The 22,474-nt window shown below is 47.8% G+C and overlaps 1 protein-coding gene across 1 annotated transcript; it reads right to left on the bottom strand.

The window, feature by feature from the left end:
- Positions 1 to 11,365: 11,365 nt before the first annotated feature.
- LOC143785237 (taste receptor type 2 member 143-like) lies at positions 11,366 to 12,205 on the bottom strand. The gene has a single exon (XM_077273956.1). It carries the CDS (start codon positions 12,203 to 12,205, stop codon positions 11,366 to 11,368), a length of 840 nt encoding a protein of 279 aa, XP_077130071.1.
- Positions 12,206 to 22,474: the final 10,269 nt, after the last annotated feature.

Raw genomic sequence — 22,474 nt, 5'->3', positions numbered from 1 at the left:
TCTAGGGAGTGACAGGAACATCCCACGGCTACTTCTAGTGTTGTGATAAGCTCAGGAACTGCGGTTAGTACAGGTACCACCTCCTCCAGAGCTCGTCCCATGTTGCTCCTAAACCACCAGTTCATAACAGGCCACAATGTGAATGTGCACCTACACATCTCACTTATACTAGCAGATGTGATTGCCCATTTCTTCAGTTTTGATAAGTGTAGATTCTGGAGAGTATAAAGAGTAGAAATCAGACCGTAAAGGGTCAAGAAGAGAGTTAACTGAGAGATGGCGGATTAGATGGGAGTGACCGCTCTGGTGCCGGGATGTTTTTTCTGCAATAAATGTATGGCAAGTCAACTTGTTTGCCAAAAGAGGGACAGGTTCCAGGTAAAAGAGAGAGATAAACATATAGTTAGGAGGGTGGTGACAGCCGAGGCGAGGGACTGAAGGAGATGTCTAAGACTAGAGTCACTGGTGCAGGGAATAGGGTGAGGAGAAGCGAGGAGCCAGATAACTTCTTCCTTGAGTGGTCCAAAAACGGAAAACATGATGAAGGGAGGGAGAAATATAGTGCCATGATATTAGGGGATTGGGAGACAATTTCCTGTTGGATAAGATCATTCGTTTCTTTACAATAACTGGTCAGATCGCCAGCGCTGAGATTTGTGATAGGATTATTCCTTTTAGGACTGAGGAGGGAGTGAAAATTGTCAAAAAGTCATTTTGGATTGTTGGATATTTTAAGTATAAACTTATAGCGGGAGAAGTTTCCTGCTGAAAGTGATTTTCTCCATTGACGATCGGCATCTGGAGTACCGGTGGAGGAAACATGTTTACAGCTTGTCCATGAGTAGCCGATGTTTGTGCCTGGTCTCATTATGATGTTTCCAAGCTGAGTTGGGAGTCATGAGAGGGAGGAGATTAAGGTCATTGATGACTGCAAATTCTTCATAAGCTGCTGGCCATTGATGAAGAAAGATGGAGGTGTCCTGAAAGAGGTGGGAAATTTGGGCAAAGAAGGAAAGAAGGTTGTGGTCAGAGAGTGGGAGAGGGGCGTTGGAAAGTCATGCACTGAGCAAAGCTGGGTGAAGATCAGGTCCAGCCAGTGGCGTAGGAAGGGGGGTGCGGGGGGGGGGCGGCACAATGCGGGGGTGAGTCAGTGGCGTATCTAGGGGGGGAGCAGCCGGCAGGGGGGGCGCAGTCGGGCCGCCTAAAGCGGCGGTCCGCAGTGTCTCCCCCGGCGGCTGCATTCTGTCACCCCCCGCACTGGGAGTCAGCTGTTCTCTGTGCCGACTGTCAAGCTGACAGCCGGCACAGAGAAGCTGCGGCGCGCCGGCTCCCAGTGTTCAATTGTACTCGTATCTGTGATGCGAGTACAATTGAAGCTCTGACTGCCGGGTCAGAGCGACGCCAGCAGCGTGATCAGGTCATGTGATCACGCTGCTGACGTCACTCACCTGCGCGGCAGAGCAGGAGATGCAGAGCGGTGGTAAGTGCTCCAGTGGAGCTGAAGACACCGAAGGTGCAGGGGGGGAATTTACTGTGTGGGGAAGGGGGGCATATATTGTGGGGGGGATTTACTGTGAGTGGAGGCTGGAGCTGAAGACACCGAAGGTGCAGGGGGGGATTTACTGTGAGTGGGGATGGGGGAAAATATTGTGGGGGGGATTTACTGTGAGTGGGGATGGGGGCATATATTGTGGGGGGGATTTACTGTGAGTGGGGATGGGGGCATTTATTGTGGGGGGGATTTACTGTGAGTGGGGATGGGGGCATTTATTGTGGGGGGGATTTACTGTGAGTGGGGATGGGGGCATTTATTGTGGGGGGGATTTACTGTGAGTGGGGATGGGGGCATTTATTGTGGGGGGGATTTACTGTGAGTGGAGGCTGGAGCTGAAGACACCGAAGGTGTCATCCGAAGGTGTACCTGGATGTAAATGTTATTTGTGATACTGACTAACTCTCATGTTTTTATTTATGCTAGGAGCATTAAAGGGGATGTCCAGGTTTGTAATGAGTCTGCAGTCATTCTTTGTGACTGCAGACTTCTGAGTTCTCACAGTGCACCCTGCACACTGTCAGGATTCTCTGGTGCTGGCGATTTACATACATGCGGTCACGTGCTGACTAGACATGTGTGGCCTCACTCTATGAAAATGAACTGAGTGAGGCCGGGCACGTCTAGTCGGAATGTGGTCGGAAGTATACAAATCGCATGCTTGTGCTGACATGACCGTCCACCGGCCAAGGAGAATCCTAAAAGTGTGCAATGCATTAGTTGTGAGAATTCAGAAGCTGCGATGTCAGGATTCAGCTCTGCAGGTTTCAGTCGTCGACACATGGACACGTCACTCATATGCGATTTTCATACTCATGGTCCTGTAACAACGAGCTTCTCTTCTGCTTCTCTCAGTTTTTCACTGAACATTGGGAGCTTAAGGGAGAGGAGCTCGTCGGTACATGACTAAGTGTGAAAATCGCATACGTTCTAGGGGGGGCGCCAAACTCGGGAACAGCCCCGGGCGGCAAAAGCTCTAGCTACGCCCCTGGGTCCAGCGTATTCCCGTCTTCATGTACAGGAGAGTTAGTAGCTGTGAAAGCCCAAGAGAGGAGATTAGAGAAAGAAGATAATTGGCAGATAGGGAGAGCAGATCTTCCATGGTGATGTAAAAGTCTCCACTGATGAGTGTTGGAATATCATAGGATAGAAAGTGAGGAAGTCAGCAGGTGGCAAAGTGATCCAAGACGCGGTGGGATTGTACCAGAGGGCAGCCTCATATTGTTAACCAAAGAGTGGAGTTCCTTGAGATTATGCCATAAATATCTTACATAGGAAATCAACATCTGCTTCTTTGCGCCGTTATTTGCCATCATTGAGCTTTGATCTTTGCAATTAAAGACTTTACGAGCTTATCTTTTCAGAGAGGACCTGTCAACAGGTCAAAAATGGAGTGTTTTTCCACTCATTCTATTCCTGCTGTTACCCTAAGAATTTGATTTTTTAGTCCTATACATGGTTCCAGAGAGATGGGCCTTCATATTTATTGCTAATTTTTATGGTCTTCACCAATGGGAGATACATATTGTAATTAGTTTATTAATATTTTTCTATAGGTCAATACCATAAAGACAAATAACAAATTTCTATAAACTCAGGTCTTTTTTTATATTTTATTATTTTTGTACGAACACTTGTCAAAAATTCCTTACTACTTCATAGAAAAGCGGAGTGAGAGTTGTAGTTTTGTCTGATGCAGTTTTGGGGTACATGTAAACCATTGGTCACTTTTGTATTCTAGTTTGTTGGTAAGTAGGAACTGAAAGGAAAAATCTAGAATTATTTTACTATGTTCTTCCAATGTTTACCGTGCAGATAATTTATATGTTACCTATGCAAAAAAAATGATCCGGAGTATAAGTTGGTATACATGGAAGGTAAAGGCGCATGTTCACACCGGCCATTAAACAGACACAACCTAAGATAGAAACAAAGTTAGCAAAAACCCTGCTATAAGTAAGTAAAAAGGAATAGTTCATATAAGAAGGGAACTTAAACACTGATTTTGATAAATAAAAAGTGTAAAAGGCATCCGACCGCGACAAGGTGCACCCACATCGGGACGGTCCTTACGGTGTGTACCCGGCGGATAATTCATTGCCTGTGTTACCAGTGCAGCGCCCCAGAGTCCTGGTCGTTGCAGTACTGTGGCTCCGCCACTATGGGGAGCTATGGTGCGTCTGATGGCACTGAAGGAGTTCATCTGATCAGGTATCACAGACACCAATACATTTCACAGCCGGGCCTCCGGGGGGAGCTAAGGGTGCTATTCATTAGGCCACTCTCCACCATAGTGGGTAAACTGGGGGTCAGGCAGGAAGTTAGATCAGAAAGCTGACTGGGTTGGACGAAGCAACACCTAGTGGCAGAGGGTGCTGTGGAGGAAGAGACAGTAGGGTCTCTGTCAGGGGTGGGATCCTGACAGAGGCTTGGCAACTTGTGGAGAGGGGCGACTCTAGGGTCCCGGAAGAGCTCCGAGCCTACCCGTCAAACGGGTGCCGTCCCAACCAGAACACCAGGGAGGGACGGAGGATTAGCAGAACATCATCTAATCGAGTTGTGAGGGAACTTAAGAAACAGACACAACAGTTGTGGGGACTTTCTGTAAGCACAGCAGGGGAGGACCACAACACATAGCGCTAGAAGGAAGGCACCGATTTCCACCTGCTAAGAGAACTCTGGAGGTGCCATTGGACCGGCCGGACTTGCGCAGCCTGGTTATTCAGCTTCTGGACTGTGGACCCAGAGATCTTCAGTAAAGAGGTAAAGAGACTGCAACCTGGTGTCCTCGTTATTTACTGCACCGCACCACTACAGCCTCACCACTACCATCATCCATCATATCTATCACTGTACGCCCCTCGGCAGGGTCACGGACTGGGCCTAGCCACCGTGACAACCCCAGAGCAGAGACTCAGAGGCCCGGTACCGGGTACCCCTCGGCCCTGCGGCAGTGGGGGCGCTACATCAGTATATGGCATTTGTATGCTCTACTCTGAGAGTCAGACGTGAGCAGTGGCTCCCAATCACTCCAATAACACCCATCACCCCAGTATTACATTGCTCCCCGGTAGTCTTCCTTCCTCAATGATCGTGTAATAACAGTATCTTATGATGTGTAACCCTTCACCATGAATCTTATTGGGATTAGATGAAGACCACGCTGAGGACCCAACAGTATCTGGAGAGGAGCAAATCCATTCCGCCCTAATCAAATTAGCTTCACATTTCCCAAATCACCAGAATCCAGTTTTTTTGTGATTCCATTAACTCAAATCCATCCAATGGGCTCTGATTCTGGGAATCAGTGTGTGTTTGTATTTGCAGTAAAATAGTGAAGTTCCTTTTCTGTGAAGCTCGGCTTCTGCTTGTAGCTGGACTTCAGAGGAGTAAAATGTCATTTAGGAGCCTTCACTGTCCCGACCGGCTGCAATGGTGACGCATCAGCTCCCCGCAATCGACATTCTGTGATTGGCGTCAGCATTTAAATGGTTAAAGAAGCCCCCATTCACCTTTTTTCCTTAAACCTGTGCAGGTCGTGCAGTGTCAGTGCGATAATATACACACCTACCATCGTCTTCTCCGGTAATCAGCGCTGTTCTGCTCCTCCGAGCAAAGATCCGTAGGCTTACATTGTAAAATAAACTTCTGGGCGACAATTAGAGCGCGGAGTGAGGCGGAGAGGCTGAATCACTGTCACGTGACTCAGGTGAGGACATCCTTATTCCGTTATGACATTTGTACATATAATGCACACATTACACACACTGTATATGTATATACTCAGCCTTATATTCATCATACATTAGGGATTAAAGGGAATCTGTCACCTACTTTTCGCCTATAACCTGCGGCCACCGCCATCAGGGCTTATCTCCAGCATTCTGTAATGCATTCTGTAATGCTGTAGATAAGCCCCCGATGTATCCTGAAAGATGAGAAAAAGAGGTTAGATTATGCTCACCCAGGGGCGGTCCTGCTGCGGTCTGGTCCGATGGGCGTCGCTGGTCCGGGTGCCTCCTATCTTCATACGATGTCATCATCCTCCTTGCTTCCTGTCGCAGCTCCAGCGCAGGCATACTGATCTGTCCTGTTGAGGGCAGAGCAAAGTACTGCAGTGCGCAGGCACCGGGAAAGGTCAGAGACAGTACCTGCGCACTGCAGTACTTAGCTCTGCCCTCAACAGGGAGATAAAGTACACCTGCGCCAGAGCCGCGACAGGAAGCAAAGAAGAGGACGTCAGCGCATGAAGATGGGAGGCCCCGGACCGCACCGCCCCTGGGTGGATGTAATCTAACTTGTTTTTCTCATCTTTCAGGATACATTGGGGGCTTATTTACAGCATTACAGAATGCAGAAGCTTATATAAGAAAAAGTAGGTGACAGATTCCCTTTAATGGGGGCTATGTAGTGACTGAGGTCTCAGCAGCCTGAGGGTATCTCTTGTCACTCCTGCACACCTCCCCCATCCGACTGCCAAGCTGCTAGGGACATTACAGTGGGGAATAGAAGGGTGAAGTGATGTAAAGAGTCTCCTCTCCTCAGTAATGTTACTCCTCTCATCAGTGCTGACATGTGTCTCCCCTCTACCCAGCACTCTTTCTTTTCTCTGGTCAGTACATTCTCCCCTCTCCTCATATGTTACCCCACTCTCCTCTCATCATGGATGATATATCTCTCTCCTCAGTAGATTCTCCCCTCTCCTCATATGTTACCCCACTCTCCTCTCATCATGGATGATATATCTCTCTCCTCAGTAGATTCTCCCCTCTCCTCAGTAATGTCACCCCACTCCCCTCTCATCATGGCTGACATATTTCTTCCCATGTCATCTGCTGGTTTATCAAGACCAAAGTCAGCGCAGCCGTCTACCAGGACATTTTAGAGCACTTCATGCTTCCCTCTGCCGACAAGCTTTTTGGAGATGGAAATGTCATTCTCCAGCAGGACTTGGCCCCTGTCCACACTGCCAAAAGTACCAATACCTGGTGTAAAAACAACAGTATCACTGGGCTTGATTGGCAGAAAACTCACCTGACCGTAACCCTATAGGGAATCTATGGAGTATTGTCAAGAGGAAGATGAGACACCAGACCCAACAGTGCAGACGAGCTGAAGGCTACTATCAAAGCAACCTGGGCTTCCATAAACCCTCAGCAGTGCCACAGGCCAAACGCCTCCATGCCACGCCGCATTGATGTAGTAATTGATGCAAAAGGACCAAGTACTGAGTGCATTTACTGAACATACATTTAAAATCATTTTTCAAGCTGGTGTTATAAAGTATTCTAATTTACTGAGATAATGACTTTTGGGTTTTCATTGGCCGTAAGCCATAATCATCAACATTAACAGAAATAAACATATGAAATAGATCTATCTGTGTAATGACTCTATATACAATATGATACGATACACTTTATTGATCCCTAGGGAAGTTATGAATATTCACAGAAAACAGATATTAATGTAGTAGAAATAAACCACCTGGCTCACAGAAAAACCCCAATTAGAGAGCCTCTCACCTAGCCAAATCAGTTCTCATGCTTTGCACTGACGAGGGCCAACAGCCCGAAACACCATGTCTGCGAATTGAGATACTGATTTGGCTTTTATCCTAAGTCATATTGCACGACTCGTTAAAGGGTTGATTGTGACTTGTAGGAACGCTACTTCCAACAGGTGGCGCTATAGAGTTAAGTCCTCTTTTTCTCAGAAGAGGCAATTTGCATCCATAAAAAATGTACTTTATTATTATAAAAATGCCGGTGCACTACACAATTCCATCACCAAGAAACAAAACACATATATTAAAATAGAAAGGACCAGGGGTAGTGCCGTGCCCTACCTCTACACCTCAAGCAACCCTACTTGACTGCGGAGGTTGGCACCCTATGTCCTGCGCAGTGGCGCCCCCGCTCAACATCAACTGTCCCTTCTGCTCCTATAATCCCTATTAGGAATAGGATAGACATGCCTTAATGAATTCTCAGGTACGGGACATTGGAAAGAAGGACAGGAATTATGATAATCAAAATAAGGGGTCAATTTTATAAAGACCCTACTCTGTCCCTGCCTACCAGCGGAGGTTGGCACCCTAATAAAGATGGACGATAATGGCGCCCCCGCCTGCTCCACGATGTCTGTCCCAAACAAGAACCCTAACGGATTAATAAATGGTAAGGGTATTAATGGAGCTAGAATGCTCTAATATAGCCTATATGGTTATGGGCCAAAGATGCAACCAATGAGGCGATTGGGGAGCCCTATACATATGGCATCACAATTATACCAAAGACATGGATATAAATGTTCGTGACTCAATATAACATCACAGTTGTGTCCAAACCATAGATACAGCTGTTATAATATAATATAAATTATGTCCCAAAAATGGAACCTACCCCCAAGGTTCCTATCAATGACGCTCACCCAAATGGATCCTAGATGATCAAAGTGCAAATGCAATTCTCAATTCTTCTCCATGTTCCCCATTAACAACATTGGCCCCCATTCACATGTACATCAAACTTTTTGATTATCATAATTCCTGTCCTTCTTTCCAATGTCCCGTACCTGAGAATTCATTAAGGCATGTCTATCCTATTCCTAATAGGGGTTATAAGGGGCAGAAGGGACAGTCGACGCTGAGCGGGGGCGCCACTGCGCAGGACATAGGGTGCCAACCTCCGCAGTCAGGTAGGGTTGCTTGAGGTCATGAAAACCACAAAAAGATAAAAAAAATCCTCCAATATTCAAAAAAAAAAAAAAACAGGCAGTGATGCTTACCTGTCTAAATGGGCCTCAATACAATTGCACTGACAGGGTGCAGCGGACCCAAGTAAAATGGCAACTGCACAGGTGCAATACCAAATGAAACAGCCAGCCTACAATTAGGGATTGGCCGTGTGGTACACCAAAAAATATACTTTGTATGCGGCAGTGTTCACACAAGGAATGCATAGCATCTGGTTCTCAGCCTATTAATGACGCGCTATGGCCGGCTGCCCAGTGCTAACTATGATGCATCCTGGGTGAACAGAGGCCACAGTGTGCAGAACCATTTGGGCCCAACGACACCCCCAAAAAAAAGTAGGATTAGACGGCTGCTGAATGTGCTCTTCTGCTCGTATAGTGGGTGTGTATTATTGATCATTATAGCCCTACACTTCTTCTGAATCCTATCCTCCAATACCTCCTCAGAAGAGTCCAGATGGAGGCCAACAGCCACGCTTGCCTTCTTGATAGGTTTGTTGAGATTATTAGCGTAAGATACTCGCACACTACTGCCCCAGCATATCATAGCAAGAAAGATGGCGCTTGCCACAATGGACTGGTAGAACATTTCCAGCATTTTACTGCACACATTGTATGACCTGAGCTTCTGAAGAAAGTACCGTCTGCTCATTCCCTTCTTGTAAACCTTCTCCGTATGACACCTCCAATCGAGTTTACTGTCAAGGTGAACCCCCAAATATTTGCAGCTCTCAACCATCTCCACCTCCTGGCCAGCAGTAATAATCGGTAAGTAGTGTTGAGCGATACCGTCCGATACTTGAAAGTATCGGTATCGGAAAGTATCGGCCGATACCGGCAAAGTATCGGATCCAATCCGATACCGATACCCGATACCAATACAAGTCAATGGGACTCAAGTATCGGACGGTATTCCTGATGGTTCCCAGGGTCTGAAGGAGAGGAAACTCTCCTTCAGGCCCTGGGATCCATATTAATGTGTAAAAGAAAGAATTAAAATAAAAAATATTGCTATACTCACCTCTCCGACGCAGCCCGGACCTCACCGAGGGAACCGGCAGCGTTGTTTGCTTAAAATTCGCGCATTTCCTTCCTTAGGTGAAGTCCCGGCTTGTGATTGGTCGCGTGCCGCCCATGTGGCCGCGACGCGACCAATCACAGCAAGCCGTGACGTAATTTCAGGTCCTTCAGGATTTTAAAATTACGTTCTGGCTTTGTGATTGGTCACGTCGCGGTCACATGGGCGACGCGACCAATCACAAGCCGTGATGTCACGGGAGGCTGGACACGCGCGCATTTTAAAATGCGCGCGTGTCCAGCCTCCCGTGACGTCACGGCTTGTGATTGGTCGCGTCGCCCATGTGACCGCGACGCGACCAATCACAAGCCAGAATGTAATTTTAAAATCCTGAAGGACCTGAAATTACGTCACGGCTTGCTGTGATTGGTCGCGTCGCGGCCACATGGGCGGCATGCGACCAATCACAAGCCGGGACTTCACGTAAGGAAGTAAACGCGCGAATTTTAAGCAAACAACGCTGCCGGTTCCCTCGGTGAGGTCCAGGCTGCGTTGGAGAGGTGAGTATAGCAATATTTTTTATTTTAATTCTCTCTTTTACACATTTTTACATTAATGTTGTTTCGATACCGATACCCGATACCACAAAAGTATTGGATCTCGGTATCGGAATTCCGATACCCGCAAGTATCGGCCGATACCCGATACTTGCGGTATCGGAATGCTCAACACTATCGGTAAGTAATTCTCCTTTTTCCTTCTATAACTCACCACCAACTCCTTGGTTTTCTTTACATTTAGTTCTTGACAGTTAGTCCGGCACCAATCCACAAAGTCAGAAACCAGCCTTCTATATTCCTCCTCCCCCCAGCCCCCCACAATGCCCCCTACAATCACTGGGTCATCTGAGAATTTTTGGAGGTGACAGAGATCTGATTTATACTGAAAGTCAGCTGTATACAATGTGAAGAGGAAGGACGACAGCACTGTACCCGGAGGGGCTCCAGCACTGCTCCATACACTGCCACATACCACCTCCCCCATCCTTACACACTGCAGCCTGTCCATCAGGTAGTCGTTTATCTAGTTCACCATCTCCTCATCTACCGCCATATCAGTCAACTTGTTACGTAGTAAGGGCGGCTGTAAGGTATTGAAAGCACTTGAGAAGTCAAAGAACATGGCGCGCACTACAGTTCCATCATTGTCCAAGAATGAATGTACTGTGTGTAGCAGAGACACTACCGCATCATCCACCCCCAATCTCTGCTGGTACGCAAACTGTAGGGGGTCAGTAGAAGCCCTCACCCTCGGACACAAGTAGGCGAGTATTATTCTCTCCAACGACTTCATACCATGTGATGTTAAGGCCACTGGACGATAGTCGTGTAGGGAAGTCGTAAAAGTGATCTTGGGAACCGTTACCAGGCAGGTGGTCTTCCACAGCTCTGGTACTCTCTGTAATTGTAGGCTCCAGTTAAACAGGTGCTGGAAGACAGGACACAGTTGGTTTGCACACGCTCTGAGGACACGTGGACTGAGGCCATCGGGCCCAGATGCTTTGCCAATGACTAATTTACTAAACTGTTTCCTCACATCGCTTGTCGAGACAGTGAAAGCAGGCAGCATATCCCCCAATGTCAATGCTGCCGATCGTTCCCCTGCTCCATCCCCCATTCCTGATGACGCTGTGCATCTGTTGGTGAATCTGATGAAAAACTCTTTCCATTCAATAGCCAAGGGCAGGTCCACTTCCCCACGCTCCGGCCTTTCCTTAAACCCAGTTAACTGCTTCATGCCCGACCTCCATGGAATTGTTGTGTGACAATTTATTTTCAATAATATAGGAGATTCACTTTTTGTATTGAAGAACTGAACTAAATTCACTTTTTGATGATATTCTAATTTTGTGAAAAGCTCCTGTTTGTTAAATGTGATATTCTTGTTTCTCTTGCTCTAATGTGAGTTAAAATTGAAAATCCCACTAATCACTAGAGTAGACCCTAGACTGACTTTTCCGTTTATTTAATTTCTTACATCTATACCTTTCTGTAAAACCACAGGATCTTCGCCATGATTTCCCTCCTTAGCTTCGGGTTGGTAAAAATAATAACAAGAGACTCTGCTGTTGGAAAAGACATAAATATCAACCAGTTGACCATTGTAAAAGGATTTTCAGGGTTGGGGTTTAGTGACAAAACCAAAATTTCACTTATGCAGAATATGATGGAAATTGTAAGGAACAACCACATGGTTCTTATGGCATTAATGTGAGCCTGGTCTTTGGTTTGGGATAATCCAGATTCCTTTTGCCTCATTTTCCGTAGGTGTCTTATAAGTGAAGAATTAATCACTATGATAGAAACCAAGATCAGTACAAATGGCACGCAGCATCCCATAGTTAAAGCGGTTTGTATGTAAATGGGCTGAAGATAGAAAGTCCCATTAATAAATATGGGGTCAATGGTGCTATTCTCAGGGTATTGTAGAGCGACTTGCAGATTTGTAGCCCAGATGGAGGGAAGACTATTGAAGAAACAGATCACTGCTGACAGAAGAAGAAGACGTGGTAGATACATTGAGATGTTCCTCTTGGACCAGAGAAAGAATGGATGACTGAAGTTAGAGATGGTGACACAGTAATAGATACAGAGCCAGGCAGTGAGCCAGAAGGTGAAGTATACGAGAGTCAGCGTGCCCACCGTGATCGGGACAATAATCTCCCTAACAAACACTAAAGATATGAAGAACATGCATAATAGACTCTGGATGCTGAACAGACACGAGAGAGCGATGTTCACCACTCCGATGACAAGGTGGAGAAGATCAGGAGGATTCAGCTTCTGTCCAGTCTTCAGGCTCTTGACACCAGACACCATGATGCACACGTTCAGAATATATCCCACCCCACTAATCAAGATGCCGAAGATTATCACTGGGATCCATGCCGTAAACTGCATCTTTAGCCTCCTGTGGATGTCTGTGTTCCAACAAGTAATATTTTGGTTGGACTTAAAAAAATACCTTATGTATGATGTACAAGTTATGCAAAGTGTCTTCTTGAGTTTGATTTTTTTTTTCAGATTTGCAAATCAGATGTTTATACTTCGGTTACAACCAAATGATGTTGCAGAGTGTAACCAGGAGGCGCAGTGTGAGGGTTACGTCTCGTCCAGATATCATTAGACCAGATATTATTCCTCTTGAGAATTCTGTGTTCTCGAGTTTCTTCTTTTTCTACGTTCTGGAGTGTATAAATGCATGTCATCCTGGTAGTACACCGCAGTCACGCAGAACAGGTTTTGATTTTTCAAGGATATGCAGATGTGACGCCCGGGAGACCGAGGCACCCAGCACCAGATCAATGAGGTCCGTCTCTTGAGGGGGATGTCACTAGTGGCTTGACCCGGTGCTGTGGCCTCAGGCGATGCACAATGTAAGGGATATCATGAAGGAACAGACACTTACTTGATCAGCAGCAGGTCCTCTCAGCTGTGATGACCCCGATCCTGGATCGATGGCTATTGTCCAAATGAAAGACTAAGGCGCTGAAACGTTTAACCAGTTTGTAGCGCCCCCACTGCCGCAGGGCCGAGGGGTACCCGGTACCGGGCCTCTGAGTCTCTGCTCTGGGGTTGTCACGGTGGCTAGACCCGGTCCGTGACCCTGCTGAGGGGCGTACAATAAAGGTGGAGGGAATGGTGATGTTTGTTATGGTGATGATGTTGTGGTGGTGCGGTGCAGGTTGCAGTAAATAACGAGGACACCAGGTTGCAGTCTCTTTACCTCTTTACTGAAGGCTTCAGGATCCTCAATCTGGAATACAGTTAACCGGGCTGCGCAAGCCTGGCCGGTCCGATGGCACATCCAGAGCTCCCTTTGCAGGTGGAAATCTGTGCCTACCTTCTAGCGCTTGTGTGCTGTAGTCCTTCCCTGCTAAGCACCACGGGATAGTCCTCACAACTGTTGTGTCTGTTTCTTGTGTTCCCTCACAACTCGATTCTGATGTTCTTCCACGTCCCCCAGACCTTATGGTTAGGACGCACCCGTATGACGGGGAGGCTCGGAGCTCTTCCGGGACTCTAGCGTCGCCCCACTCCTGTTGTTACCCCCTGTGTCTTCCTAGGTCAATTGGGTGAGACAGCCCGCCTATAACTGACTGTCCTGCCGTAGGTTTGAAGTTTGGCCTGGAGCTCTATACTTCCTCGGCGTTCCGGCTACCGGTTATGCGCCTCAATAGGATGTTGCCTCGTCTTACAGCACGACTCCTACTGGTATTCTCCTTGTTGCGTTGATCTCGTTTCTCACTCAGCACAATGAACCTCGCTTCTTATCCTTTCTTGGGGTACCGCCGCTATATCGTGTGTTGTGAATTTGCTTTTTGCTCCCTCTAGTGGTTACTAGTTTTTTGACTCTGGTTTTTCTGTCATTCCTTTTATCCGCACCTGGGTCGTTAGTTAGGGGTGTTGCTATATAAGCTCCCTAGACCTTCAGTTCAATGCCTGGCAACGTAGTTATCAGAGCTCGTAGTTATCAGAGCTAGTCTGCTGTGCTCTTGTCTACTGATCCTGGTTCCAGTTATATCAGCTAAGTCTGCCTTTTGCTTTTTGCTATTTGTTTTGGTTTTGTATTTTTGTCCAGCTTGTTCCAAATCTATATCCTGACCTTTGCTGGAAGCTCTAGGGGGCTGGTGTTCTCCCCCCGGACCGTTAGACGGTTCGGGGGTTCCTGAATTTCCAGTGTGGATTTTGATAGGGTTTTTGTTGACCATATAAGTTACCTTTCTTTATTCTGCTATCAGTAAGCGGGCCTCTCTGTGCTAAACCTGGTTCATTTCTGTGTTTGTCATTTCCTCTTACCTCACCGTTATTATTTGTGGGGGGCTTCTATCCAGCTTTGGGGTCCCCTTCTCTGGAGGCAAGAAAGGTCTTTTGTTTTCCTCTACTAGGGGTAGCTAGATTCTCCGGCTGGAGCGTGTCATCTAGAATCAACGTAGGAATGATCCCCGGCTACTTCTAGTGTTGGCGTTAGGAGTAGATATATGGACAACCCAGTTACCACTGCCCTATGAGCTGGATTTTTGTATTCTGCAGACTTCCACGTACCTCTGAGACCCTCGCCATTGGGGTCATAACAGTTTGCCAGGCCAGTATTAAATGTTTAATGCGTTGCAGAAGAGGGATTATAAGAAAGAAGATTCTGAGTTTTTTTTTTTTTTTCTTTCTTCTTCCCCTTTACCTCAGAGTGGCTATACTTGCTGCAGACATGAATGTCCAGACCTTGATTACAAGTGTGGACCAGCTGGCTACTCGTGTGCAGGGCATACAAGACTATGTTATCAGAAATCCTAGGTCAGAACCTAAAATACCGATTCCTGAACTGTTTTCCGGAGACAGGTTTAAGTTTAGGAATTTTGTGAATAATTGTAAATTGTTTTTGTCCCTGAGACCCTGTTCATCTGGAGACTCTGCTCAGCAAGTAAAAATAGTTATTTCGTTCTTACGGGGCGACCCTCAGGATTGGGCTTTTTCGCTGGCGCCAGGAGATCCGGCATTGGCTGATATTGATGCGTTTTTTCTGGCGCTCGGTTTACTTTATGAGGAACCCAATCTTGAGATTCAGGCAGAAAAGGCCTTGCTGGCTATGTCTCAGGGGCAGGACGAGGCTGAAGTGTATTGCCAAAAATTTCGGAAATGGTCCGTGCTGACACATTGGAACGAGTGTGCACTGGCCGCTAATTTTAGAAATGGCCTATCTGAAGCCATTAAGAATGTTATGGTGGGTTTTCCCATTCCCACAGGTCTCAATGATACTATGGCACTGGCTATTCAAATTGACCGGCGGTTGCGGGAGCGCAAAACCGCAAATTCCCTCATGGTGTTGTCTGAACAGACACCTAATTCGGTGCAATGTGATAGAAAAACCGCAAATTCCCTCATGGTGTTGTCTGAACAGACACCTGATTTAATGCAATGTGATAGAATCCTGACTAGAAATGAGCCGAAAATTCATAGACGCCGGAATGGCTTGTGCTACTACTGTGGTGATTCTACACATGTTATCTCAGCATGCTCTAAACGTATAGCTAAGGTTGTTAGTCCTGTCACCGTTGGTAATTTGCAACCTAAATTTATTCTGTCTGTAACTTTGATTTGCTCACTGTCGTCTTATCCTGTCATGGCGTTTGTAGATTCAGGTGCTGCCCTGAGTCTTATGGATCTGTCATTTGCTAAGCACTGTGGTTTTACTCTTGAACCATTAGAAAATCCTATTCCTCTTAGGGGTATTGATGCTACGCCATTGGCAGCAAATAAACCGCAGTATTGGACACAGGTTACCATGTGCATGACTCCTGAACACCGCGAGGTGATACGTTTCCTGGTTTTACATAAAATGCATGATTTGGTTGTTTTAGGGCTGCCATGGTTACAGACCCATAATCCAGTCCTGGACTGGAAGGCTATGTCAGTCTCAAGTTGGGGCTGTCGTGGTATTCATGGGGATTCCCTGCCTGTGTCTATTGCTTCTTCTACGCCTTCGGAAGTTCCGGAGTATTTGTCTGATTATCAGGATGTCTTCAGTGAGTCTGAGTCCAGTGCACTGCCTCCTCATAGGGAATGTGACTGTGCTATAGATTTGATCCCAGGCAGTAAGTTTCCTAAGGGAAGACTGTTTAATCTGTCGGTACCTGAACATACCGCTATGCGTTCATATATCAAGGAGTCTCTGGAGAAAGGACATATTCGTCCGTCTTCTTCCCCCCTTGGTGCGGGATTCTTTTTTGTGGCAAAAAAGGACGGATCTTTGAGACCTTGTATTGATTATCGGCTTTTAAATAAGATCACTGTCAAATTTCAGTATCCTTTACCGCTGTTGTCTGACTTGTTTGCCCGGATTAAAGGTGCCAAGTGGTTCACCAAGATAGACCTTCGTGGTGCGTACAACCTTGTGCGCATTAAGCAAGGTGATGAATGGAAAACCGCATTCAATACGCCCGAAGGTCATTTTGAGTACTTGGTGATGCCTTTTGGGCTCTCCAATGCGCCTTCAGTTTTTCAGTCCTTTATGCATGACATTTTCCGGAAGTATCTGGATAAATTTTTGATTGTTTATCTGGATGATATTTTGGTTTTTTCTGATGATTGGGATTCGCATGTGGAGCAGGTCAGGTTGGTCTTTAAAATTTTGCGTGAAAATTCTTTGTTTGTCAAGGGCTCAAAGTGTCTCTTTGGTGTACAGAAGGTTCCCTTTTTGGGGTTCATTTTTTCCCCTTCTGCTGTGGAGATGGACCCAGTCAAGGTCCGAGCTATTCTTGATTGGACTCAGCCCTCGTCGGTTAAGAGTCTTCAGAAGTTCTTGGGTTTCGCTAACTTCTACCGTCGTTTTATCGCTAATTTTTCTAGCATTGTGAAACCGTTGACGGATATGACCAAGAAGGGCTCCGATGTAGCTAACTGGGCTCCTGCTGCCGTGGAGGCTTTCCAGGAGTTGAAGCGCCGGTTTACTTCGGCGCCTGTTTTGTGCCAGCCCGATGTCTCACTTCCCTTTCAGGTTGAGGTGGATGCTTCAGAGATTGGAGCAGGGGCCGTTTTGTCGCAGAGAGGCCCTGGTTGCTCTGTTATGAAACCTTGTGCCTTTTTCTCCAGGAAGTTTTCGCCTGCCGAGCGAAATTATGATGTGGGCAATCGGGAGTTGTTGGCCATGAAATGGGCATTTGAGGAGTGGCGTCATTGGCTCGAGGGTGCTAAGCATCGTGTGGTGGTCTTGACTGATCACAAAAATCTGATGTATCTCGAGTCTGCTAAACGCCTTAATCCGAGACAGGCCCGCTGGTCATTGTTTTTCTCCCGCTTTGATTTTGTTGTCTCGTATTTACCAGGTTCAAAGAATGTGAAGGCCGATGCTCTTTCTAGGAGCTTTGTGCCTGATGCTCCTGGAGTCGCTGATCCTGTTGGTATTCTTAAAGATGGAGTTATCTTGTCAGCTATTTCTCCGGATCTGCGACGTGTGTTGCAGAGATTTCAGGCTGATAGGCCTGAGTCTTGTCCACCTGACAGACTGTTTGTCCCGGATAAATGGACCAGCAGAGTCATTTCCGAGGTTCATTCCTCGGTGTTGGCAGGTCACCCGGGAATTTTTGGCACCAGAGATCTGGTGGCCAGGTCCTTTTGGTGGCCTTCCTTGTCAAGGGATGTGCGGTCATTTGTGCAGTCCTGTGGGACTTGTGCTCGAGCTAAGCCTTGCTGTTCTCGTGCCAGCGGTTTGCTCTTGCCCTTGCCTGTCCCGAAGAGACCTTGGACACATATCTCCATGGATTTCATTTCTGATCTTCCGCTATCTCAGGGCATGTCCGTTATCTGGGTGATATGTGATCGCTTCTCCAAGATGGTCCATTTGGTTCCTTTGCCTAAGCTGCCTTCCTCTTCCGATCTGGTTCCTGTGTTTTTCCAGAACGTGGTTCGTTTGCACGGCATCCCTGAGAATATTGTGTCAGACAGAGGATCCCAGTTCGTTTCTAGGTTCTGGCGATCCTTTTGTAGTAGGATGGGCATTGATTTGTCGTTTTCGTCTGCTTTCCATCCTCAGACTAATGGACAGACGGAGCGAACCAATCAGACTTTGGAGGCTTATTTGAGGTGTTTTGTCTCTGCTGATCAGGACGATTGGGTGACATTCTTGCCGTTGGCTGAGTTTGCCCTTAATAATCGGGCTAGTTCCGCCACCTTGGTTTCGCCTTTTTTCTGCAACTCTGGTTTCCATCCTCGCTTTTCTTCGGGTCATGTGGAGCCTTCTGACTGTCCTGGGGTGGATTCTGTGGTGGATAGGTTGCAGCAGATCTGGAATCATGTGGTGGACAACTTGAAGTTGTCACAGGAGAAGGCTCAGCGCTTTGCCAACCGCCGCCGCAGTGTGGGTCCCCGACTACGCGTTGGGGATTTGGTGTGGCTTTCTTCCCGCTTTGTTCCTATGAAGGTCTCCTCTCCCAAATTTAAACCTCGTTTTATTGGGCCTTACAAGATATTGGAAATCCTTAATCCTGTATCTTTTCGTCTGGATCTTCCTGTGTCGTTTGCTATTCACAATGTATTTCATAGGTCCTTGTTGCGGCGGTACATTGTGCCTGTAGTTCCTTCTGCTGAGCCTCCTGCTCCGGTGTTGGTTGAGGGCGAGTTGGAGTACGTGGTGGAGAAGATCTTGGATTCTCGCCTCTCCAGGCGGAGGCTTCAGTACCTGGTCAAGTGGAAGGGCTATGGTCAGGAGGATAATTCCTGGGTGGTCGCCTCTGATGTTCATGCGGCCGATTTAGTTCGTGCCTTTCATGCCGCTCATCCTGATCGCCCTGGTGGTCGTGGTGAGGGTTCGGTGACCCCTCACTAAGGGGGGGGTACTGTTGTGAATTTGCTTTTTGCTCCCTCTAGTGGTTACTAGTTTTTTGACTCTGGTTTTTCTGTCATTCCTTTTATCCGCACCTGGGTCGTTAGTTAGGGGTGTTGCTATATAAGCTCCCTAGACCTTCAGTTCAATGCCTGGCAACGTAGTTATCAGAGCTCGTAGTTATCAGAGCTAGTCTGCTGTGCTCTTGTCTACTGATCCTGGTTCCAGTTATATCAGCTAAGTCTGCCTTTTGCTTTTTGCTATTTGTTTTGGTTTTGTATTTTTGTCCAGCTTGTTCCAAATCTATATCCTGACCTTTGCTGGAAGCTCTAGGGGGCTGGTGTTCTCCCCCCGGACCGTTAGACGGTTCGGGGGTTCCTGAATTTCCAGTGTGGATTTTGATAGGGTTTTTGTTGACCATATAAGTTACCTTTCTTTATTCTGCTATCAGTAAGCGGGCCTCTCTGTGCTAAACCTGGTTCATTTCTGTGTTTGTCATTTCCTCTTACCTCACCGTTATTATTTGTGGGGGGCTTCTATCCAGCTTTGGGGTCCCCTTCTCTGGAGGCAAGAAAGGTCTTTTGTTTTCCTCTACTAGGGGTAGCTAGATTCTCCGGCTGGAGCGTGTCATCTAGAATCAACGTAGGAATGATCCCCGGCTACTTCTAGTGTTGGCGTTAGGAGTAGATATATGGTCAACCCAGTTACCACTGCCCTATGAGCTGGATTTTTGTATTCTGCAGACTTCCACGTACCTCTGAGACCCTCGCCATTGGGGTCATAACAATCGTGCAGGCGTGGTCCCGTAACGTTCTTCTCTGTTTGCTAGGCCTCTGCCAGGATCCCACCCCTGACAGGGACCCCTCTGAATCTTCCCCTACAACACCCTCTGCCACAAGGTGTTGCCTGGTTCCAACCCAGTCAGCTTTCTGATCTAACTTTCTGCCTAACCCCCAGTTTTACCAGATTGTGAGGAGTGGCCTAATACATAGAACCCTTAGCTCCCCCTGGAGGCCAGACTGTGAAGTGTATTGGTGACTGTGATACCTGGTCAGAAGAACTCCTTCAGTGCCATCAGACGTACCGTAGCCCCCCTTAGCGGCGGAGCTCCAGTACTGCAATGACCAGGACTCTGGGGCGCTGCACTCCCCCCAGGTTAAATCCAGTACTCCTGGACTGGGAAGAAAACAACAATACATGTCAGCAAAAACACATACAATTTTGAAAATGCAAGTACAAGTAAACTTTTTAACAGAGCTTCCCTTTATGGGAGGTGAGGACACTTGAACGTTACAAACATGGTTAAATACTTTAAATAACATACTATAAATAACTTTTCTTACCCAACCGGGTATTCTACTAAGTGCAAAATTTTTGAACAATAATTTAACTTTGCCTTTAACCCCTTCCCGACCTTTGACGCCACGTAGGCGTCATGAAAACCCGTGCCAATCCGACCCATGACGCCTATGTGGCGTCATGGAAAGATCGCATCCCTGCAGATCGGGTGAAAGGGTTAACTCCATTTTCACCCGAACTGCAGAGACAGGGGGAGTGGTACTTCAGCCCAGGGGGGGTGGCTTCACCCCCCCGTGGCTACGATCGCTCTGATTGGCTGTTGAAAGTGAAACAGCCAATCAGAGCGATTTGTAATATTTCACCTATGAAAATGGTGAAATATTACAATCCAGCCATGGCCGATGCTGCAATAGCATCTGCCATGGCTGGAGACCCCGATCTGCCCCCCCCCCACCCCACCGATCGCCCCCCCAGTCGTCCTTTCTGCCCCGATCTCCTGTCCGCTCCCCTCCTCCCTCCTGTCCGCTCCCCCGGTCCTCTTGTCCGCTCCCCCGGTCCTCCGATCCTTCCCCCAGTGTTCCGATCCCACCCCCCCATACTTACCTAGCTTCAATGTCCCTCCCGGTGTCCGGCTGTCTTCTGCATGGGCGCCGCCATCTTGGAAAATGGCGGGCGCATGCGCAGTGCGCCCGCCGAATCTGCCAGCCGGCAGATTCATTACAAGTACATTTTGATCGCTATGGTAGGTTCTATCGCAGCGATCAAAATAAAAAAATAATAAATAACCCCCCCCCTTTATCACCCCCATAGGTAGGGACAGTAATAAAATAAAGAAAATATTTTTTTTTTCTTTTTCCACTAGGGTTAGGGTTAGAACTAGGGTTAGAACTAGGGGTAGGGTTAGGGTTAGGGGTAGGGTTAGGGTTACGGGTAGGGTTAGGGTTAGGGGTAGGGTTATGGCATGTGCACACAGTGCGGATTTGGCTGCGGATCCGCAGCGGATCGGCCGCGGATCCGCAGCGGATCGGCCGCGGATCCGCAGCGGATCGGTCGCGGATCCGCAGCGGATCGGCCGCGGATCGGCAGCGGATCGGCAGCGGATCCGCAGCGGATCGGCCGCGGATCTGCAGCGGATTGGCCGCGGATCCGCAGCGGATTGGCCGCTGCGAATTCGAAGCAGTTTTCCATCAGGTTTACAGTACCATGTACACCTATGGAAAACCAAATCCGCTGTGCCCATGGTGCGGAAAATTCCGTGCAGAAACGCTGCGTTGTATTTTCCGCAGCATGTCAATTCTTTGTGCGGATTCCGCAGCGTTTTACACCTGTTCCTCAATAGGCATCCACAGGTGAAATCCGCACAAAAAAAACACTGGAAATCTGCTGTAAATCCGCAGGTAAAACGCAGTGCCTTTTACCTGCAGATTTTTCAAAAATCGTGCGGAAAAATCTCACACAAATCCGCAACGTGGGCACATAGCCTTAGGGTTAGGGTTGGAATTAGAGTTAGGGTTGGAATTAGGGCTAGGGTTTGAAATAGGGTTAAGATTAGGCTTGTGGTTAGGGTTACGGATAGTGTTGAGCGATACCGTCCGATACTTGAAAGTATCGGTATCGGAAAGTATCGGCCGATACCGGCAAAATATCGGATCCAATCCGATACCGATACCCGATACCAATACAAGTCAATGGGACTCATGTATCGGACGGTATTCCTGATGGTTCCCAGGGTCTGAAGGAGAGGAAACTCTCCTTCAGGCCCTGGGAACCATATAAATGTGTAAAAGAAAGAATTAAAATAAAAAATATCGCTATACTCACCTGTCCGACGCAGCCGGGACCTCAGCGAGGGAACCGGCAGCGTTGTTTGTTTAAAATTCGCGCTATTACTTGGTTACGTGAATTCCCGGCTTGTGATTGGTCAGGTCGGCCATGTTGCCGGGACGCGGACCAATCACAGCAAGCCGTGACGAAATTACGTCACGGCTTGCTGTGATTGGTCCGCGTCCCGGCAATATGGCCGCCCTGACCAATCACAAGCCGTGACGTCACGGGAGGCTGGACACGCGCTCACTTTAAAATTGGCGCGTGTCCAGCCTCCCGTGACGTCACGGCTTGTGATTGGTTGCGCCGCGGTCAACCAATCACAAGCCGGGAGGCTGGACGCGCTCATTTTAAAATGGGCGCGTGTCCAGCCTCCCGTGAAGTCACGGCTTGTGATTGGTTGCGCCGCGGTCAACCAATCACAAGCCGGGAGGCTGGACGCGCTCATTTTAAAATGGGCGCGTGTCCAGCCTCCCGTGACGTCACGGCTTGTGATTGGTTGCGCCGCGGTCAACCAATCACAAGCCGGGAGGCTGGACGCGCTCATTTTAAAATGGGCGCGTGTCCAGCCTCCTGTGACGTCACGGCTTGTGATTGGTTGCGCCGCGGTCAACCAATCACAAGCCGGGAGGCTGGACGCGCTCATTTTA

The sequence above is a fragment of the Ranitomeya variabilis genome, chromosome 7 (genome assembly GCF_051348905.1).
Source record: "Ranitomeya variabilis isolate aRanVar5 chromosome 7, aRanVar5.hap1, whole genome shotgun sequence".
NCBI classification, from domain to species: Eukaryota; Metazoa; Chordata; class Amphibia; order Anura; family Dendrobatidae; genus Ranitomeya; species Ranitomeya variabilis.
This window is presented reverse-complemented; position numbering and strand designations above follow the sequence as displayed.